Source organism: Gadus morhua, chromosome 9, assembly GCF_902167405.1.
Source record: "Gadus morhua chromosome 9, gadMor3.0, whole genome shotgun sequence".
Classification (NCBI taxonomy): Eukaryota; Metazoa; Chordata; class Actinopteri; order Gadiformes; family Gadidae; genus Gadus; species Gadus morhua.
In genome coordinates this window covers 17113918-17137302 of record NC_044056.1, presented here as the reverse complement: position 1 = coordinate 17137302, position 23385 = coordinate 17113918, and the positions used below count along the sequence as shown (strand labels likewise).

Sequence of the window (23385 nt, the reverse complement as noted above, 5' to 3'; positions counted from 1 at the left end):
AACCTGGTTTTGCATAACACATCCTACAGTCGTCCAAAGGTCCAAATCAGAATACACAGAGGGTAGATAAGTAGGTGTGCCAACATGGCCCATTTGAGCAATAATGAGCTCTATAGAGAGTGCAAAAGTACAGAGAAACCCAAATGGGTAAAGACATTTATTTCGGTTTCTCATCATGAAGAAACCAAGTTTCATGGCAGGAGGCGGCCAACTCTGAAGAAGTATACCAAGACGTTTGTTTTTGGTTCTCCTACAAAAAACAAAAAACCCTGTACACATCAGATACGCAATCTAATACACGATTCAACCGACCAAAAACCGTAAAACTAAGTTCTGCATTAATTTTGTGACCTACTAGTGGTGACAAACAGTGGCTTGGCAGGGTGGAGATGCTGTGGTGGGGAAAGGCTGTGTGTGTATGTGAATGTGTGTGTGTGTGTGTGTGTGTGTGTGTAAAGAAGAGGAAGGATGGATGGAGAGAGCTGGTAAGAGGGAGGAAATGGAGGAAGGAGAGTGGGAGGGCGTTGGCCATCTGTCCAGTGGTGAGAGCACCTTCTGGCCAGGGAGGGACTGGGTCCCAGAATGAACACACACACACACACACACACACACACACACACACACACACACACACACACACACACACACACACACACACACACACACACACACACACACACACACACACTTAGCCTGATATCTCAATATGGCCAGTATTAAAAGATGAAAACGCATTATTAGTAACTGGATCATAATGACCGAGCATCTTCTCCACTGCTCTTTTCCTCTCAACTAGGACAGTCTGAGAACATCATCAGAAAATACAGAAGAACGCTGTTATCCATTCAGAACAAGCAGGCAAATAAAGCAGTGCAAATAAATGTGAATACCTGAATTCATGCATTTCACAATATACCGTTTCTCTAACATCTGATTAATACATCTAATAGACCAAAATGCGGTGGTATAAATCTAATCCGAATGACTACAATAGCCACTAACAATATCAAGGCGCTTGCACACTGCCCCGAAAAACGCAGACAGCAGGGCAGGTGCCAGACCCGGTGGTGTCGGTCGGATGAGCCACATTCTATAAGTTGGCGTTGCCGTTTGTTGGGGTAGTGTGCTAGCATCTTTAGGGGGTGAGAGAAATCACTAGTGAAAATAAGATGCCGGATGAAGGTTATGACTTGGACTATTGTCCAATCAATTTACTCAACACTAATCTATCTATCTATCTATCTATGTGTGTGTGTACAATCAATTAGTTTAGACCGTGATCCAGATGTTTATAGTCGATACGTGCTAGACTATTGCAGACAGAGTTAGATGTAAAATCAAGCAGAAACTTGGACACACACACACACACACCCACACACACCAAGGTGCCCCTGATGCCAGAGGTGTGAGCAGAGCCAAGTTTGGCACATGCCAACACAACCTGCTGTCATAGCAACGGGGGGGAGGAGTCATCAGAGACATATCATCATTCTCTTTCTTCTTCGCCCTGTTCCCTTTCTGCCCCGTGTTCATCCCTTCACTACCTCCACCAGTGTCACCCCTCTTCCTTAACCCCTTTGTTTTCAATGCTTCTGTTTAATTACAAAGACACACACGTGACAGGTTACCAGCGTCCTGTCATTCTGATGTGTTATTCAAGTGGGCCCATTTAAGCCCCACCCCCCTCCATGGTGAAGGCCAGTCCTTCCATTTCCACTGCCGCCAAGGCCCGTTTGTTCCATGACTTATTCATATCATATTCTACTGCATCTTCCTTCCTCTGAGAATGAATAAACACATTCTGCATCTATGTCCATCAGAAAAACCACACACTCTTTGCCAATATTCTCATCCTCAAAAATGTACACATTATACTTACACACGAGAAGACACGTACGCAATAGCAAAAAACAGCGGGAGTGGCCCCCCAAGAGAGGGCGAGTGTGTGTGTGTGTGTGTGTGTGTGTGTGTGTGTGTGTGTGTGTGTGTGTGTGTGTGTGTGTGTGTGTGTGTGTGTGTGTGTGTGTGTGTGTCTGTGTGTGTGTGTGTGTATTGATTGAACAGTGTGGCGAAGGTCCCTAGCAAGGAGCCCTCCCTTGTGCAGACGAACACGTGCACACAGGCATGCTTGCCAGCTGGATAGGCAAGAGCTACTCACACACACACACACACACACACACAGCTCTATAGAGGACCATTATCTCTGAGTAACAGACTGTCCCTATACTAGTAGTAACAGCGCGCTTGCGCACACACACACACACACACACACACACACATCACAATCAATCATACGAACAAGCCTAAAATTATGAATTAGAAATAATGGAAAATACAATACTTTAATCAAGGTAGAACATGAATTGTATATACCAAGTCGATAGTGTGGAGAGAACATTACGTGGAGAGCTTTCTCTCGCCCTATCTGCCACCCGATATGGATTAGACATCAAAATGTCATTATGTTGTAGAGAGTCACTAACGGACTCAAGCTTTCCCTAATGCCTGCCTCGATGCTGGACTTCTTAGTGTCTGCGGTGAGCTGCTTTAACTAGTGCTACTAGAGCAGATCACTAGAAAGGTCTAGTTTCACCGTCCCTCACTGCACAGTGATTCAGTGATATGCCAGCATTGCTGTGTCACATCTGTCATTCAAATGCATCTTAGACACATTGATAAAAAAAAACTTTACTCGATTGCATCCGCGACGAATTATGAGGTCACTTTACATATAGTGTGTGTGTGTGTGTGTGTGTGTGTGTGTGTGTGTGTGTGTGTGTGTGTGTGTGTGTGTGTGTGTGTGTGTGTGTGTGTGTGTGTGTGTGTGTGTGTGTGTGTGTGTGTGTGTGTTTTAATTAGATAAAGAGAAGTGAATTAGCAGTCCAAAATGATGTGGCCGCGTCTAACTACTCCTAGCTGGGGCCCACTAATTAACGCTGGTTCAGTTTACAGCGATAGTCTGTGTGGATGTGCGTGTTTTTGTGTGCATGTTTGACACTCTGAGTGTGATCAGTGTGTACTTTCATAATGCGTATTTTCAACATGTTTGCAAGAATATGTAGGTTTTGCTTGTAGCCTCTCCATCAAGTAGTGTGTGTGTGGTTTTGTGCAAGCAGATTATTGAGATAATGAACATGCAATGAGCTTAATGTATGACTAGAGGGAAGCCAAAGAGGGAAGCAGGAAGATCCCAGAGGAATATGCACTTAAAATTTTCAAAGAAACGAAGTTGGAAAAAATGCTAAAAAAGCTGAGTAACTTGAAAAACACAAATTTTAAATTGTACATGTTAATATTTGTTTTTCAGATGGGCCTGCTGTGTGTTTACTTAATAACTAACAGTATGTGCTCAGATATAATAAAAACCCTCAAACATGTTATGGATTGAAAACTGTTCAACAATCTAATTAATCATAAATAGGAAGCAGATTTTTGTTAAAGACTTAAAAAAAATAATTCTGTCAAGTGCTCAAACCTCTGGGTTTGAAGGACATAGAAAACGGGCAAACATGGGGGAGAGGAATGAAGGTGTTGGAGGTTGCGGCCCGCTCCGAGTTCAGTGGCCCGTCTGCTGCTCCACACACACACACACACACACACACACACTTCTGTCTGGCTTCCAGCAGCATGTTTAGAAACCAAACATTCTTCAACACAAGGCCCCTTTTCTCTTGACTATGTCAAGCTTCGGATCAGGTCACACTCATGCGCGCGCGCGCACGCACGCCCGCACGCGCACACGCACACGCGCACACGCACACGCGCACACACGCACACGCACACACACCAGGTCAACGGAACGCATCTATGCATTCTCATTGCTATATCCTTCAATAGAACACGGGTACTGTCGAATATATAATTCTCTAGCTGGTCGTTTGCTTGAGGGTGGAACAAAAATATTTTAGGGGAGTGTCAAAAAGGAGGGTTCTATAAGCTAAATTAGCATTTGTGTTGTTTGCTAATGCTTTTCCTAAAAGGTGGTTTAATTGAACACAAGAGAACTTCATGAGAAAAAGCTATTTCTTTCATTAACAGAATAAATTGCAGCCAACTTCTAGAAGTGTCAGGTCAGACTATAGTCCATTGTTGAAGAAATCACATTTGGAGACAATGACAATTGAAGACAACTTGAAAAGGAAGTGTACTTTCTTAACTTGACGGCTCATTTCCGTCCTTTGTGATTTTAACACAAATGTGTGCGCAGGCGTGCACAACACTGCCAACGGATACTAATGATTGCGATTGCGTACTTAGAGAGATAGGTCTCAGGGATAAAAGGGTATTATAACAAAGCATTGCAATTTACTTGGAAATGCGTCACATCCCCAGATACTGTTGCATGCGATTTGAGATTGAAATTGTCACACAAGAGGAATACAATGGGGAAACTCAATCTGTGCTTACGTACTATGAGGTTAATCCAGTGAGAACATCTTGTTGGTTTGACAACAAGCCACCTGGACATGCACGCAAGTGTGGAGATTTGAACTCATACAACGAGTTGAAGCCCCAGCTTGCACAGGCGTGTGTGTGTGTGTGCGTGTGTAAGCTGGGACAGGTGCAGCTGGACAAGGATACCTTAGCTTCACCGATGCTACCTCCCTCTGTTTCTGTTTCTCTGTGCGAGTCTTTATAACAGGAAGGCAAGGCTCCCGTCTGTCCCTCTAACCTTGCCACCTGACCGTGCATGCATTGTGTGTGAATGAGTGAGTGAATAAATAGGTGCGTGTGTTGGCCTGTGTTTTCACACATCGCCTCGGGTCTCCAGGGACAAGATGTACAGGAAAACACCCAGGGTCAGACGGCCCCCTGGAGGGCCTCGAGAGGGGCCTAGAGAGCAGCACCCAGTGCAGTGGTGTCTAGAGGAACAGGCTGATGTAAGCACCCACCAACGTCATGGAAGTAAAGGGGGAAAACACAAACAACGCCGACAAGACGACAGCTGCTAACCGATGCCATCCTGTTTTGATCTTTAGCCACTCAAAAATATACACCGATTAAAACATTTAAAAATGGTGCAACCCACACACACATATATACAGAGTTCGATTGTGCATCACAGACAAAACACAAAAACATACACACACAGAAACTGTTTTCCTGCGGCAGCCTTTGGGAAATTAAAACTATATTATGGATCTCCAGGGGGGTGTGTGAGAGAGAGAGAGAGAGAGAGAGAGAGAGAGAGAGAGAGAGAGAGAGAGAGAGAGAGAGAGAGAGAGAGAGAGAGAGAGAGAGAGAGAGAGAGAGAGAGAGAGAGAGAGAGAGAGAGAGAGAGAGAGAGAGAGAGAGAGAGAGAGAGAGAGAGAGAGAGAGAGAGAGAGAGAGAGAGAGAGAGAGACTAGTGTCCTGTTTTTCATTTGCCGTCCTGGTGATCATGAAGATATTACAGCGTGGGAGTGGAACTGCCCCCCCCCCCACCAGCATTCCCTCTCCACCCTGCCATCGTTCATCTCATTCTCTCTCGCTCTCTCTTTCTTCTGCCATTGTTCCACAGGGAGCAAGAAAACAAACTGGAAAAAAAAAACTTGCTCTCCCAGCCCAGAGATGGGTGGATGGATGGAAGTTAGAATAAATGGATGGATGACAATTAGGGCTGACTGTATGTGCTGTGCATACATACCCCCGAGATGGCCAGCCCAATGCCCTGGCTAGTAACACACACACACACACACACACGTCTCACCGCCATGAGACGAGTCATGATAATCGAATCGGTCTCAGTTTCTCGGTTTCCTCCTTGGAGATATGACAGGCTTTGTTCTCCCCCGTGACTAATAACCAGCACGCTGTGTGTGGGACTGGTTTGTGTCAGTGTGGTGTACAGTAGTGTAGTAAAGTGTGCAAATGTACAGAATTTGCACACTTTACTGACACCGTACTAAACTAAACACACTACTGCCCCCCAAGTCCTTGTTGACAAGAGTTGAATGTGGAAATGGTATGGAAAAGTGACACACACACACACACACACACACACCGACACACAGCCACACTCTCTCATAGCGGACCGGGAGGGCAGAGGGAGAGGCCCATGGGTCGGGGAAGGGAGGGCAGCTGCGGCTCGCTCCCCTGTAGTTCAGAAGTCTCCCCCTTTCCACACAAGCGCCTCAGCTTTCAGACTCCTCTTGAGGGGAAAGACGGACATGGGAACAGGAAGGAGAAGAAGAAGGAGGAGTTTCTCTCTGTGTGTGTGTGTGTGTGTGTGTGTGTGTGTGTGTGTGTGTGTGTGTGTGTGTGTGTGTGTGTGTGTGTGTGTGTGTGTGTCAGGGGAGGAGGGGGGGCCAAGGGTCTTTCCAAACGCATCACACCATTTAGCCAGAAAGAGGGAGAGAGAGAGGGGATAGGTGCACGTCTAACAGTGCAATGGAAGCATGGCATTACTCCCCGCTACTCCTCCCTTTGTTTATGGCCTGCTCTGTCCTCTCTGACACCATCTCCCAGGGACTTCCAAGGAAGTGGTTTGTGTCTTTTATATACTTAAATAAGACCAAAAACGGTTGCGCATACACACACGCACACACACACACACACACACAATCTCTAAGATCTGAGAGGCTAAAAAGTGGAAGATGGATAAGGAGAAGGCGACAGAGGGAGAAGGTGTTAATATAGATATCCACACTTAACAGAGCAGCTGACTAAGGAGGGCGGCCTATCACACACTGAGGCGTGCGTGTGTGATAGGCCAGAGGGGGTGCGTGTGTGAGTGTGTGCTCAAACGTGTGTGTGTGTGTGTGTGTGTGTGTGTGTGTGTGTGTGTGTGTGTGTGTGTGTGTGTGTGTGTGTGTGTGTGTGTGTGTGTGTGTGTGTGTGTGTGTGTGTGTCTGCATACGTGTTTGCGTGTGTAAGCTCCTGGGGGGGGGTGGGGGTGCTGACTGAGGTCCTGGGGGGCTCGCCAGAACTGCTGTGTATGTTAGATCCTGCAGGAAGCCAAGGTCCCCAGACACACACACACACACACACACACACACACACACACACACACACACACACACACACACACACACACACACACACACACACACACACACACACACACACACACACACACACACACACACACCGCCCCCGGAGGAGGGTTCACACAGTGCTAAGGAAGGGAGGTGGGGTGTGGAAGGGCCGCAGGAGGATGAAGGGAGTGTGTGTTCCTACACACGGACACGCACACACATTTTCCTACGCCTCCTTCCCCGAAGAACTGAACCATGGAGGAGAAAAGGAAAAGGTAGGAGAGAAACACAGAGAACAAGAGCGAGACAGAAAGAGAGCAACCCAGCTGGAGGAAAAAGAGAGAGTGAAATAGAGACAGGGAGAGAGAGACAGAGAGAGTGTACCGAGCATTTACCCCCTATTCAGCAGTATGTCTCAGGGTCTCTGCAGGCCCCCAGTCAGTAGCTGGGCTGTGTTAAGTGTGCCCTGATAGACTGCAAGCCTGTGCGTGTGTGTGTGTGCGTGTGTGTGTGCCCCACAAGTAGCCTTTCATGACACCACTGCACTAATTCTACTCCTGCCTCTGCTAAACGAAGACAGCGTCGTGCGAGTACAGAGTATGCACTTTCGGGTACTTGCTGATGCAGAACGCCATAAACTTGGTAAGCCAAGCGCGGGAGTTGTATCCTCTCGGTCAATACTGAGGTCTACTTCACACCCCGCTCTCATTACATAGTAGACAAACCAATGTAAACCATATAGAATTTATGTCTAAAATAGCTTGTGTATAGCTGCGTGCGTGTGAGCTTGTGTGTGTGTGTGTGTGTGTGTGTGTGTGTGTGTGTGTGTGTGTGTGTGTGTGTGTGTGTGTGTGTGTGTGTGTGTGTGTGTGTGTGTGTGTGTGTGTGTGTGTGTGTGTGTGAGCTTGTGTGTGTGTGTGTGTGTGTGTGTGAGCTTGTGTGTGTGTGTGTGTGTGTGTGTGTGTGTGTGTGTGTGTGTGTGTGTGTGTGTGTGTGTGTGTGTGTGTGTGTGTGTGTGTGTGTGTGTGTGTGTGTGTGTGTGTGTGTGTGTGTGTGTAAGCACAGTACCTGTCTGGACATTCGATTCATCCCAGGTTCCCCCACACTCGGAAGACTCTCCATCTTCCACTGCTGGGGAGAGAGAGAGAGAGAGAGAGAGAGAGACGGAGAGACAGGCAGAGGTTTAGTACCAGTGTAAGCATGAAGGAAAAGTGTTATTTTCTCCACTGTGCCTTCGGGTTCAAGGCACAGTTGGAGCCAGGGTTTAACCCAAGAAATCTTTTCGGACTGTGTGTGTTTACAGGGATGTGTCAAAACATTCCCAGCTATTTTTTTTATCCAAATCCGGGTCTCAGCAAATACCGGGGTTGGCATGGTGACAGAGGAGTCAATGCTTAGCTATGGGCCGGAATGACTCACAGATAGGGTCTCTATGATTCCTCTCGTAACACAGTGATCTTATGAGTACTGGTGTAAGCCTGGACAGGATGAGACCTATCTAACTCACGCTATCCTATTTTATGTAATCACCCCTTGCACTGACATTTGCTGTCCAGAAAAAAAATGCTGGACAATTTAATAAAGATCACAGTTTAACAAATATAAATACTTCCACTTTTACTAGGAATGTTTTGTTCTGTAAACTGGAAATGGTCAACAGGCAAGAAAAGAAAACCCACTTTCTTCAGACACAAACACACAGGAGATCATAGCTGGAATGTGTAACTTCCTGGGTATAACAGGAAGTAGGAAGTACCACTGGCACATAAACAGGAAAAGGATAGAGTAGCCACACAAAAGGGTTTCCTGTCACCTCGCTCTTCCTCACCAAAACAGAGGGTATTTCCTGTGACCCCCCCCCCCCCCCCCCCCCCCCCGCCCCCCCAAACACACACGCACACACATACCACACACCACACACACACACAAACGATATCTGTATCAACCTTATTGAAAAATCAACACCCTCTTCCTAACGGGCCTCATCAACAAGTTGTTGTGTATTAGCCGGCTCCTGTAGAGAGACTAAACACCTTCGGTCAGCCTTGCCTTATTCCAGTAAAACTGAAAGAAAAAGGCCTACATGGTTTATGTTGAATTCAAAGTCCATTTGTTTCTGGAAATGGCTGATGGACATTTGTCTTATTTGACCATTTGCACATAGTTTATCCCCTGAAGACCTCAACTTGAGAATATTGCAATATTTATATTTACTGTGTGTAAAGAGTGGATTTGAAATTGTATTAAGTCTTGTGTTCAAAATATAAACAGTCAGTAGTTGTTTTTTATTCACTTTCTTTCTCCTGTTAAAATATTACTCTTAATATAAATAAATAGCAGGGTGTTATTATACTAAGCTACACCAAATGTTTAAGCAGTGGTACATGATCTAGCTCTGATAAATTGAACTTTGGAGCATTCAGCAGCAACCGTGTTGAAGTATGACTTCATATTGGTTTGAGCCAAGAGAAACCACAGGCAAGGCTTTTAGCTGACCAATCCAAGATGATTCGTTGCCCGCGCACGCACGCACGCACGCACGCACGCACACGCACACGCACTCTCCTGTTTCCCACTGTTAAAGTCCCATCTCTGCTCTCACTCTTCCAGTACATGTTACCATAAGTCTATGTTTAATAACTTATGTTGTATAAGAATGGCCTGGAGGTGAACTTGGAAGCAAAACAAAAAGAAGAGGAACTCTACCTCTGGGCCAGCACACCTCATATATATGTTCTGTTTCATTCATAAATCCAGCTGAACCGTACAGCAGACAGACCCAGAGTAAGAACAAGTCGGACAAATTTGATAAATGTTCAATCAGGCGTCACCAATCACATCCAGGACAAACAGCTCTGTGGTCGAGTAATAGCTTGTCATTAATATCGGCTGCCAGGCTCCTTTCTGCGGCTAAATCCACCTAAGACTCAATAGCGATCTATCTTAACCTGAACTTGAACAGTTAAGCTGGCGTTTCTGTTCATAACATTTGGCAGTATTATATATCAATTTGAGAGAATAATGATACGTGTTGAGTGCCAGACAGATTGGGGGACTGCTTGACCTTGCCTTGAATGTAACTAATGTATAGGTTTAAGTCCTTACTAAAGTGGTATCCCTATCTCACAATGTGTTAACGCCCAGCTCCTCTGTGTCTTCACACACTTATCACAGGTGACAAATCATTTTCCAAGGGGTTTATCCCCCTTTGCCCTTAGAAATTGCTTCAGACGTATGGGGACACAATTACTACCTCCTATTCATTCAATTATGGAATATATGATCCGACCCTTTAATTAATCTATAAAACCACATATTATTCACTAAATACACATATATTCCAGAAAAACTAGAGATACTTTTCTATCGATCAGTGAGGTTCAAATCAAGCTCGAGCCCAACAACTGATGTGACGCCACAACTGTAAGATAGGTGTGTACTCACCAGAGAAAACACACAAGACAAGTCGCTTTCACACAAACACACACAGACACACTTGTTGAGAAGAGAATGTAAGAATAAAAATGTTATACAACCACCTAAAAGTTTAAAGGAGAAAGCTGGTTTGATTGAAAAGGCAGATCTCCAAAGAGACAGACAATGTTTCCATGCATTCATAGTTGGTTGGGCAGATTTGTAAAATGTATAGCTAGTTCCATAGTCAACTAGTAGAACTCGCCATTTATAACAGCCCCGTTCCACCTTTCGATTCCACCCCTGATGAGACCACTGGGAGATCAGAGTGTGGGGAATACACTGTGTTTCATTAGCCAAGCACACATAGCTTTATTTAGATTCCCACATCCTCTCGCTTGCTCTCTCTCATCACCCCCCTGCCCGGGAGACACACACCGCTACTGTGAACCCTGGGTACAACAGTGTGTGTGTGTGTGTGTGTGTGTGTGTGTGTGTGTGTGTGTGTGTGTGTGTGTGTGTGTGTGTGTGTGTGTGTGTGTGTGTGTGTGTGTGTGTGTGTGTGTGTGTGTGTGTGTGTGCGCGCGCGTCCAAGGACATAATGTGACACGTCACACACGATAAACACCATAATATTCTTATTCCCTTATTCTTAATCTCCATTGGATTCTGTGAGGACAACTTTACCTTCAATCATTCATACATTCTTTAACATCCTTCCCTTTATTTTACAGGTCATGTGTTCTATTTCTAAGCGTCTGCTTCGCGCCTTAGTCTATTTAAAAGTTGAGAAGAAACCAGTCTCATGGGAGCACCTGCACACACACCTACATGGATGTGCACATACACACACTCTGCCTCCCAGTCTATTTAGCATAATGTATTCCTAGATTACAGATATTCCTTTGTATTGTAATTTGTTAGCTGAAAGATTAGTAGTGTCAAAATGTTGTTACGCAATCTTTCTGCCACAATGTTGCTTTCTTCTCTCTCAGTCACAAACACACCAAAAGTAAACATGTACAAAATACCTGCTTGTTAACTAAAGTAATCAACACACACACAACAATTTCTGGACCCACCTTGATGTTGTGTGTAGTGTGTGTGTGTGTGTGTGTGTGTGTGTGTGTGTGTGTGTGTGTGTGTGTGTGTGTGTGTGTGTGTGTGTGTGTGTGTGTGTGTGTGTGTGTGTGTGTGTGTGTGTGTGTGTCTACTAGCCATCTAATTAAGTCCTTGACAAAAGGCTCTGCCCCTCTCCCTATGGACACTATTACTGTGTATATGTGCCTGTGAATTGTGTGTGAGAGAGAGAGTTATGTTTGGGAGAGAGAAGAAAAAGGAATAAAGAGAAAAAGACACAGTGTGTGTGTGTGTGTGTGTGTGTGTGTGTGTGTGTGTGTGTGTGTGTGTGTGTGTGTGTGTGTGTGTGTGTGTGTGTGTGTGTGTGTGTGTGTGTGTGTGTGTGTGTGTGTGTGGAGCATCTCTAGCAGCATGGGGCATGCTTTGGTGCACACAATAAACAGCATACAACATTATCCCTTGTGCACGCACACGCATGAATGCTTATCGGCCATAAAAAAGATATACTGTACAATAAAAAAATAATAATAAAGAGTACAATGGCTGCTTAACCGTTACACTGAACATTTCGCTACTACACAACAAACATACAAAGCCTCACCACAAACACAGTGGATCTACAAAAAGCTCCCTAATAGGGACACATGTATGCACTAATAAGCAGTTTGCTTATTTGACCAATTTGATGTACTCGCATCATTCTTGAAATTATCGGTTGCATCGTCATGGTTGAATGTAATGATTGTAAGCTTAATAAACACAATCAGCTTAATAAACTTAATGTCATATTCATTCAATTATATTTGGTTTAATGTCAACAAAAAACGAACCTGGACATCATTGTTTTAATTAATTAAATTGATAGTGCTGTTTGACATAAACGTTGTAGCATCAAGCGTAATGTGCATTTTTATCTGATGAATCACTTTATATGAACCTTATATTTCATTATTTTCCCATTAAGGATGTGTGCATCTAGCTAACTTGGTAAACAGCTATGGACAACCTGACTTTACCAAGAACTTTACCAAAAAATGAATAAAGTTTCAAATTAAATCACCTCAAAGATGTTGATAATAATATATTTCATATATTTTCACAAGAAACCAATGTTTTTTTCACCGTAAACTAGAGATGCACCGATTGCAAAATTCTTGGCCGATACCGATTTCCGGTTTTTAAGGAGGTCTGACCTGCCAAAACCGGTTTTTCCGATACCGATTTTCTAAGAAATAATTATAATCATATAATATGTTGATAGGTTTTCAATGTAGTGAGTCCCCGGGACCCACAGGTGGCGAGTTGGGTGGGTCCCTGAGAAATTCAATGGGTCCCGACTCCCCAGTTTAAAAAATGTGTTTCTTTTTTATTATTATTCTATTTCTTAAATGAAATTAATAGTGTTAAACTCAATACATGAAATTGTCATCTGAAAAGCGCAGCCATTTGTATGTGGTGAGCCACTGCTTCAGAAAAGTTCGCTTTTTTTGGGAGGAACATGTAGAAGGTTGAGGCAATTCTTCTGCAGTGGGCTCATCAGGCTCAGTAGAGGGGGAGGCAGAAGTAGGTACAGGCAATGTTGAGGTACTCTCTCTAGGCTGATCAGAGCCAGGGAGGAGTGCAGAGGTAGTGGGGACAGAAAATGCAGCTGCAATAGTTTGCTGACCTGCAATAGGTTTCATCTTTTTCTTTGGTGGTATTTTTGCGTTCTCTCTTCTCTGCCTGTTTCTCGAGAAAAACGGGATCTCGTTGGAAGCGCGATGTATGCGCAGGCGCCGTTTGGGCATAACAATATGTAGGCTGCCGTTCAATGTAGTTTTCATCACCACCACCGGATTATGTTTCATTTATTTCATTACAGCACGTCCCCTAAACGTTACAACATAATCGACACGAATGAGCACAGCATCGAGCAGTGGAAACGTGGGTTTATTTACTATGAAGTTTGTATTTTTAATTGTTGAAATGAAATCAGCGGTGACGAGCTAGTTGTTTTGGTAGCGGCTAAATTAGCATGTCGCGATACTTTGAACAGGGGATCACGTCTGCGCCGAGTAGATGCGCAGAGGGTTGAAACAGTGCTTGTCTGGTCTGCTCACAAGAAGGTTTCTTTGGCCAGTTACTGTGATTAAACACGAGTTGTTTAATGTTCACAATGTATCGTTTTTCATGGGGAAAATTAGATGCGTCCCCGGGACGCATGGATAGTGAGTTTAGTGCGTCCTTTCAGATTTGAATGCGTCAGGGACGCAGGACGCGTACCTAGCAACATGATCCCCCACGGCTTATTTTTGACTTGCAAGCATTACAAACAGCGTGTTTTGGGTCGTCCTGGCACACAGTGAAATAAGTCCAAATCAGCGACATGTTTTTCTTCCCGCGCTCTGGGCGCCTTGAGCTGCTACGCACCGCGCATGCGGGTGAGTTTGATCGGCCGAAAACCGGAAATTACGACAGTGACCGGCAGGTCACCGATTGTGGCCGATTGGATACAAAACCGGCTTTTTTAATCGGCGGCCGGTTGATCGGTGCATCTCTACCGTAAACACTTTCAGAAATGTTCCATGTAAAATAGAATACAATAAATCAACCTCCCATTCCAGTCCATACATCCACATTTTGGATTGTTCTATGCTGCAGAGAATGCATTTTGCAGAGAGTGGGAGGAGACAACGTGGCAATGCAGGCCCTTAATAATACCCTGCATTTCAAAATTTGTTTTTTTCTCTCATTCATATAGTTTGCTATAAAAAATAAATGTCCATCTAGCACCCTTCTCCATCTCATACCTCATGTTTTCACACACACACACACACACACACACACACACACACACACACACACACACACACACACACACACACACACACACACACACACACACACACACACACACACACACACACACACACCTAGTCCCGAGGGGGCTTTGAGTGCTGCCATTCCTAGATTCCCTTCGATGAGCGGGTCACTGTGTCCAATCCTGCACTGGCAGGATGGCACAAGAAGGCGGGACATAGGCAGGGCAGCATGTGATAGGCCGGCTATTAGTCCTGTACAGGCCGCACGATTGACAGCTGGAGCTGGACAAAGAGAGCGCAAATGTCCAAAACACAAGTGCTCTTTATTAATATCTTCAACAAACGTGTTTTGTAAAAAATTAAATGCATACGTTCGCTTCTACTTACTCTGCTGTCTGCCAATTTAATTCAATTCTCTCAAATTCAACAAACACACCAAAAATCCCTCACTTCCATATATTTCCAGAGGGAGTCTCTCATTGGCTGCCCTCCCTGTCCCTCAGGAACGCCACTGCGGCACGACTGGCTAAGAGCTGATGCCAATCTCTTCCCACAGCCTACCCCATGGGGGTTCCCTAACTTCAATGGGCTGTCCACACACACACACACACACACATAAATATATGTATATATATGTATAGTCAGGGGACAGGGACAGAAGCTGATTAACCAAATACTTTTATCAGCAGGAAAAACCGTGCTCTCTGTCGGCCTGGCTTCTGAACAAAACAGCCTTAAAATTCCACAAACAAACATGCACGCTCACACACACATACACAGCACAAAGCCACTGGCCAAAAGCACAATGCTTGTCTAGGGACTAGAAAAAGTGTGTGTGTGTGTGTGTGTGTGTGTGTGTGTGTGTGTGTGTGTGTGTGTGTGTGTGTGTGTGTGTGTGTGTGTGTGTGTGTGTGTGTGTGTGTGTGTGTGTGTGTGTGTGTGTGTGTGGTGTGTAGGGGACAGAAGAAGCAGAGGGCTTAGACGGATGGCAGCGGGAGGAAGAACATCAACAGCGGCCGTAGAGCCTGGCGGACAAGCTCCATCGCTCCATCGCTTCCCCGATCTCTCTCTCTGTCTCTCTCTCTCTCTCTCTCTGTGTCTCTCTCCCTCTCTCTCTCACTCTCTCTCTCTCTCTCTCTCTCTCTCTCTCTCTCTCTCTCTCTCTCTCCCTCTCCCTCTCTCTCTCACTCTCTCTCTCACTCTCTCTCTCTCTCCTCCCTTCAGCTTCTCCCTTTCTCATTGCCAAAAGGGAGAGCGCAGAGAGAGCTGACCTCCCTCCACACGCCTTTATCTCAGTCAACGCTTCTCAACCCTCTCCATATCTTCCTGGGCCCCCCTCTCTGCATCGCTCCCCCCCCCCCCCCCCCCCCATACTATACCTCCTGTGCCAGACTATATCCTGAGAATCATCTGTTCTATTTATTTTCAATCTCTTCTCTTTTCCACATCACTCAATAGTGAGATCCTGATTGATGCGACCGTCTCCAGCCAGCTCAGTCCCTGTCTGGATCTAATTCCTCATGCTTAAGAAAGCCTCCACAGACTAGAGGCCCTGTGAAGTCAACACCACACATTTGTTGTGCGACGGTGGCCCAACCGGTTGCTTGGAACGGCCATGAATGATCGTAAATGAAAGGTCTTTAGGTCTCCGGCAACGATTGGATCCTATACAATCCATTGGAGCAGGTTCTAAAAGGGAGGTCCGTACATCAAGGGGACAGGTCAAGATGTCCACGCACAGTGTCAATACACTTTCTTAACTGAGCATTGTTGAAGGCGTGTTCTGTACTCATGAACTCTGTGTTTAAGGGAACTCATTAATGTTCACTCCAAAGACATCATTTCAGTGATTCGCAAGCTCCCTCACCTGGATGGCAGCATCTCTCCCCATCCATCCACGGCTCTGCTGCTTAACAAGAAGAACCAAGTGCAAAAAAATGACGGCAAATGACTCCAAAAAGGTAACTACGAGCAACGCACAAACACATGCATACTGTGTTTATGCGCGTTTGCCACTCCTCACATGACAAACACCGGGAGAAGAGAGGATAGGGCGGTACCTGTTGTGAAGTAAGGAGAGGTAAGATGAGAGCGCAGAGAGAGGAGGTAGGCCTGCCATAAAAAAAATACTAAATCGGTGAGCGCCCCACCAGATAAAAAGGAGAGAGAGTGAAAGTGAAAGCGGAAGAAAAGCATTCCTCTGGAGTGGCTCCACTCTGGGGAAGGTTCCAGAAATAACTGAACTAAAAGTTCCCCCAGCACCCTGCACTCACCACTACAGACTGGGGCGCGCATGCTTAACACACACACACACACACACACACACACACACACACACACACACACACACACACACACACACACACACACACACACACACACACACACACACACACACACACACACACACACACACACACACAAATAAGACATGGCACCAGGAGTTCACTTAAAGCAGCTAAAAGCAGAGAGGAAGACATTTCTTGTATGTGTCATTAAAAGGTGTACACACACACACACACACACACACACACACACACACACACACACACACACACACACACACACACAAACACACACACACACTTAAATGTTCATAGTGAAAGCCAACTAGCAGACTTTTGGCTGGTGGTGGGGCGTGATTGCCTTCTCTTTTAGTACAGGCTTGGGAGTGATTTTAAACTGGAGACTCCAATTTCACACCAAGGCATTATTTAGCTTGATACAAACTTGATTAGGGGGAGAGAGAGAGAGAGAGCTTTGTGTCATGATGAATTACTGGGGGACAGATTAACTTACTTTGTCATTCTCTTTTGGGAGTAACACACACACACACACACACACACACACACACACACACACACACACACACACACACACACACACACACACACACACACACACACACACACACACACACACACACACACAGTGTTTCTAGTCCCTAGATGACAGCGTGGCTAGTTGTGTTTGTTTTGTGAGAGTTCACTTGTCATCCAGGGTCTTATCCCAAACCCAGACAGAGGCAGCCCAAGATCAATGGCCCACTGGGTAAAGAGAGGTTGTCCCAGCTAACAGCACAAAGCTTCAAGACCCAAGTATCATCCACCCATAATAATAACTGCAGTGTTCGATAACAGTTCTAAGAAAAAGGCTTTACTTGTATGCAATTGTCTGAATACACTTGTGTCTCTAACATTTCCCATTTCATGTTACCTGGCAACAAATATAGCAGTGAGGCCGCAGACTTTTTTTGCGCTTGGATTGCTTAGCAACAGATTTTGGTTACAGGGTAAGAAAGACATACTAGTTCACATCTTTGCATATGAAAAAGAGTTGGTTCATTTACAGCATTTGATCATAGTCAGCCTAGATTGAAAGCCTTTACTTGCCGAGATTACAAATATATAATATTTTGGAGGTATAGTCAAAGGGTTTCCACACAGCCCTCGAGTAGCCATGTACCAAAGGCAGATTTGTAGGTTAGTAGGGGTTTCTTTTTTTGTTTATGGTGGAGGATATGTCCCAGCTGACTTAAGAACTGTATAATATGTGGGCATTTACTGTGGTGCAAGTCCCTCCTTATGTCCTTCAGCATCATCACGTTATATTACCAAAGAACCAACGCAGACGCATCAAGATGTCAGTAATATCCATAAAGTCATATGAATAAAACTAAGAAATATATTGTTGGTATGATGATGCATTAATGGTTCATAGGTTATTCATCTATGTTTGGTAAGTCAACAATTCCCAGTATGCTTACGCTTCTGAACCCACCAACACGTCGTTGATACCCATTTCTAGGTCATCTCCCCTAACCCTGCATTTGATCATTACACAAACAGTGCGCTTGTGTTTATAATAATGAGCCTTTTATTACTTCAATGCTTGTGGATCGTGCTAAGTTGGACTGTGATGGAAGGGTGTTAGTGAGGATTCAGAATGTAGAGTCAGGGGGGGGCAGGGGGGGAGAGAGGTTGGAGGAGATGCCGTGCTGCTGGTCCCAAGACTGTCCATCAGCTCCAGGCCTTTCAGCAGACTAGCCTCCTGCATTTTTAACACTGGTCTGGGTTGTCTCACTCACACACACAAATACACACACAACTAATGATCCACCTCACCCACCTTATTTTGTTCGTCGGAGGAAAAGACACCATACTCTGATTTATATTCACACTGTAACTACTCATGATGTCTTGGTTATTGGGCCTTTGCTATGTCTTCTTCATCGGTTTGGGGGACATTGGACAAGAGAAGAACCCTAATACCAGTACCACAGTCACAATTGTGAAATTATATACAGAGATGAGCTATCCAAAACATTTCTCAGAAGAGCTTTCAGAACAATGGAGGAGGCTGTGAGAGGTTCCTTGATAATGCATTTATAAAACATAATCCACGACACATGTCAGACAAGAGGAACCTTGGACAAGTGGTTTGTCCGAGAGAGTCTAGACACCAGTAAGAATTGACTATTTGTTTTTGTCCTATTCTCCCTTTTGGAAGTCTTTCCCTCACACTCTTCTGCCCCACTCACTCTCTCTTTCTCTCTCGTTCCTCCCTTTTCTCAAAGGGCCTCCACCGTACCGTCATTGTGGCTGCCTCGGCAGGGGGTCCTTTGCCTTTTAACTTGTGAAGTGAACAGAGAGGAGTCGAAAAAGAACCAACTAAAGGCGTTCGCGTTCACCAGAGCCGTCGGTGCAGAGGGGGCTGGCACAAGGGGCCAGCAGAGTGGGCCCCATAGAAATGAGCACAATGCGAACAGCTTGTTCTGTGTGAGAGGCCATGCTTTTGAGAGAGGCAACACAACTGTCTGGGCTGCCCGGGCTGGGAGGGGACCAGGAGGAGTGGACGGACAAGGAGGGTGGAGGGGTGGGGATGGGCTGGTTTTAAAATAACACATGACACACGACACATACACACACACACACACACATGCTCTCTGAAGCGACAAGGTTTATAGACATGCAGTGTTGTTTAAGGCTGTGCGAGGGCATGACCACCAGACAGATCAACAACCCGAAGAAGAATACAACATTCAATGGGTTTACTTTAATTCACCTTACTAGAGGGGACAGGGAGCAGTCTTCTGATTGTATAATTGGAGGCCTGCATCTGCTATTGACAGGAACTGTGTGAGCTAAAGCCCACATGAGCCATCGGCACCTTTTATGCAGCCAAGATGGAACATGTTGTAGCAAAAACACAACAATGAATTGTGTCCTTGATAAGTTAACACCAAATTGGTAAGAATTGTGAACAATGCATTACAACAATGGCATGTTAAACAGACTGCTGAAGTATAAAACATTAAATCATAAAAACAACATACATTTTTTAAATGTAGAAGTTAATTTGGGAGCTGAATGAATTCTCTTTGTAGCGGGAAAAACTTTTTCCTCGAAGAGTATTGCCTGAAGATTTTGGCCAGCCTGGTGACCTTTGCCAGGGCCTGGGGGGAATGAAACCAAAGGTCGAGGACGGGGTCAGACTGCATGTGCAATCACACACACACACACAGTTTCCCTTTTTCCTCAAAGCCACCCTTTCATCTGCAGTGTTGAGCATCGGAAACCCAAAGAGACAAAGCTAACAAAAGATGGATCGAGGAATGTGGAGACTATAGCTGTGTGTGTCTGTCTCTCTCTGTGTGTGTGTGTGTGTGTGTGTGTGTGTGTGTGTGTGTGTGTGTGTGTGTGTGTGTGTGTGTGTGTGTGTGTGTGTGTGTGTGTGTGTGTGTGTGTGTGTGTGTGTGTCTGTCTCTCTGTGTGTGTGTGTGTGTGTGTGTGTGTGTGTGTGTGTGTGTGTGTGTGTGTGTGTGTGTGTGTGTGTGTGTGTGTGTGTGTGTGTGTGTGTGTGTGTGTGTGTGTGTCAGAGAAGGTGGGAGACAGGGGCGGCCAATAAATATATTATGCATCAACCAGGTGTGCTGAGGGGCGCTGCTAATTGCCCCCGCCGCTAATGTTTAATGTACAGTAGGAGGAGGGGGTTTGGAGGGGTGTCAGCCGGCGAGCATCCAGGGAGAGAAGGGGAGGGATGCGGCCAGGCAGGAGAGCTGGCGCGAATGGAAGGGAAAAAAATGGATTAGAGAGGACGAGTATGGAAAAGATGATAACCCTGAAGTTGTAAAAAGTAACTTGGGTGCTTGAGTTCCACCTCGCGCTAAACAGGGTAACTATACGTTTTAGTCTCGCTGATTCACTTAACGTTGCTAAGCACGTCGTTTCAAACTTCATCATCATCGAGGATTTTGTTAGCCATCCTCTTACAGCAAGTTTGTCTGGAGCGTAAACCCAACGGATAGTCATTGGACTGCTCAACTAGAACTGCCAAACATTCAAGTCAAGAGACTAATGTTGACCAAGGCTGTTATTTTGGGGCTTAACCTTAAAATTTGAGCTGAACAGTTTACTGGAAGCTTTTCCCTGAGACGGAAGGTTTCAATTCCGGTAGCCAAGAGAAACATGGCAAGGCACTATACCTAAAGCACCATTTGATACAAAAGGATGATCCATCCTTTTGCTACATCTTGATTCATATTTTGGTGGTCATTTTCCATATAATTCCTCAACAATGAACCGACTTGCGTTTCCTGTTTGTGTAAGAACACGACTGTCAGATGAATCCCTTGTGTTCTTAACATTTTGTATCCCAGCCTTGGTATACAAGGAGGTGACTCATCAATCACATTCTTTCGCTGCTTCATGCAGTGTTTAAGGTTACAACTCGATTCAGGTGTGTGTGCGTGTTAACTGAGGGTCACCTGAACCCACCTACCCACACACAATTTGTGGGTTTAGTTCAACATAAATCCCAATAACCTAGCGCTCCTTTACACAAAACTGCATTCGTGTGGACGTTTACATATAGATCTATTTTTCTTGGGTTTTGCGAAATCCAGCTTGATTGCTTATACGTATCTATGCCTATTTAAATACAGAGGAGCTGTAGTTGAATGCTGCTATACTTTATCACTAAATCCAAATCGCTTCTATGGGTCCCTGCTTCCCATTTTCCAAGAGCCTTGGTAATTTCTTTCTAATTAAGCACAGGCCAACATGAGTCCCATTAAATGTAAAGTGCTTGGTACTGCTGGACCTCCCCCGACCACCCATTACATTAGCTTGTTTGAGCCAATTACAAAAGCAAAAAAAACTAAATAAATAAAAAAAACTAAATTTACAAACAACTATGGAAAACTCCAATCCATCCCCTGCCGAGAATCATTGGAGTACGTAATAGAAGTCTCAGAGAAAACCATTTAATGGGTCGGCAAGCCTCAATGCAAAACCAATAGCAGAAGATAGTGTGGCTTGTGCACGTTGACTCTAGTAATGTGGACAATACAATATTTACAGCCATGTAAACAAACAAGCAACCACCGTGATAAAGGGGCAATCATGTTCATAGAACCATCTCCATGGTAAGTCACTCTGATGGGGATATATAAAGTCGGGCGCACAATCAAAGCGTCGCTCTTCCAAAGGGTGACAATAAAGTACACTAATAGCCAAGACAGATGGGGGAGAACAGGCTAAAGAGAGAGCAGTAGAATTGAAGAGTGAAGGAGAAGAGAAGGTGGTGGTGGTGGTGCCATGTATCTGTGTGTGTTGGGAGGGTCAAATGTTCTATACACACACAAAGATGTGGAGGCGGATGCAGCACACAATCTCTCACACAGATGTGGGCACAGGGGACATTTTCATACGGATGATTCCAGGAGATACTGTCCAAACACTAACTGAATTTAAAAAAACAAAACAAAAATGGAGTAAAACAAAAGATGATAAGGAAAATACTTGATCGAAGTGCTACTTGCTCAATCATGCTTAATAAAGACATTATCCACTTTTGTTGTAATTGTAACTACTCCTTAGTCGACATGCTGTTAAATACTTTCAAACATTAAAAAAAGATATATCGAAGTTGCTGTAGTTGTTAGATAATGTTCAACAACAAACAATTGAAAGCTTAACAGTAAATAAATACAATTAGGAATCATCAATGAGGCAATTGAAAAATATTCAGTGTATATTTAAGGTTCGCTTACTTAGAAGACCAAACCGAATTGAGAAAAACTCATACCTAGCATACAATTCATTGAGGGGAACAATGACCGATTGAGTGTGAGAGAGCCTGAGTGCCGGAGAAAGGAAGGGGAAGATCGATGGAAATTATGCCATTAGCCGTGTAGATCTCAGATTAATGTTCTAGAGATGACTGACTATTACCCTGGGTGTGGGGGACACCCAATCACAAGGAAATTCTCCCATTCACTTCCCCCCCCCCCCCCCCCCCCCCCCCACACACACACACACACATACACCAGGTAAAGGGGTTTCATTTTCCATAAGTTTCCATAGATTGTAAACAACCCATTAGTCAAACATCTTTGAAGAACTAGAGTTCACACACACACACACGCACACACACACACCCCCCCTTCATCTGACTCGCCGTCAAACTCCCGCTTAATGTCCTGCAAATGAAGCGGATTTATTAATGTGTAATTAAGTAATAATCATTGCTACATAATGCATGAGAGACTCAAGGGGCCGGGAACGAAGAGTAGGGAGTAAGAGAGCGGGATAGAGAGACAGAGAAAGAAACAGAAAGAAGGCGAGAAAGAGAGATAGCGAAGCAAAGCTGGCGAAGCGGACGGAGGGGTGCTCTGTCGCCTCGTCTCGCTAAAGACGCACATTAAAAAGGGATTAATCCACTGAAATAATGTTTAGATAAGAAGGAGTCTCTCTCTCTCCCTCTCTCTCTTCTCTCTCTCTCGCTTGATCTCCCTCCTTCTCCCTCTCCCTCTCCCTCTCCATCTAGAGTTCAATTAAGTGACTGCAATTAGCAGAGTTCCCCCACTGGTAACGAGGCCTAATCGCCGTTAAGGCTAGACTATTCAAATAAGTGCATAGGAGCCACAAGCAAAGCGGTGCAGGGGGGCAAGAAGGAGAAAGACATTAGCATTGAATACAGTGCATACTTCTAGTTCCTTGCTTGTTAGACTGTGATACTGAACTAGCCAATCCAAGATATCTTCTCTGAAACAGGACCATGTAAAAAAAAAAAGAAAAAAAAAAAGGTCAGATGGTGTGGGACTATGTGGCATTTGTGTCCACCCACCCTGG

The 23385-nt window shown here is 44.9% G+C and overlaps 1 protein-coding gene across 6 annotated transcripts in view; it reads right to left on the bottom strand.

Annotated features, from left to right (window-relative positions):
• The window catches only part of znf423 (zinc finger protein 423), a 110706-nt gene that overhangs the window by 83660 nt on the left and 3661 nt on the right, over positions 1-23385 (bottom strand). For 5 of the 6 annotated variants that reach the window (XM_030366958.1, XM_030366954.1, XM_030366957.1 and 2 more), the window contains exon 2: positions 8025-8087. In XM_030366958.1, coding sequence (XP_030222818.1) covers positions 8025-8087 — 63 coding nt within the window. The remainder of the gene's footprint in view (positions 1-8024; positions 8088-23385) is intronic. The other variant, XM_030366956.1, reaches the window with a different exon arrangement.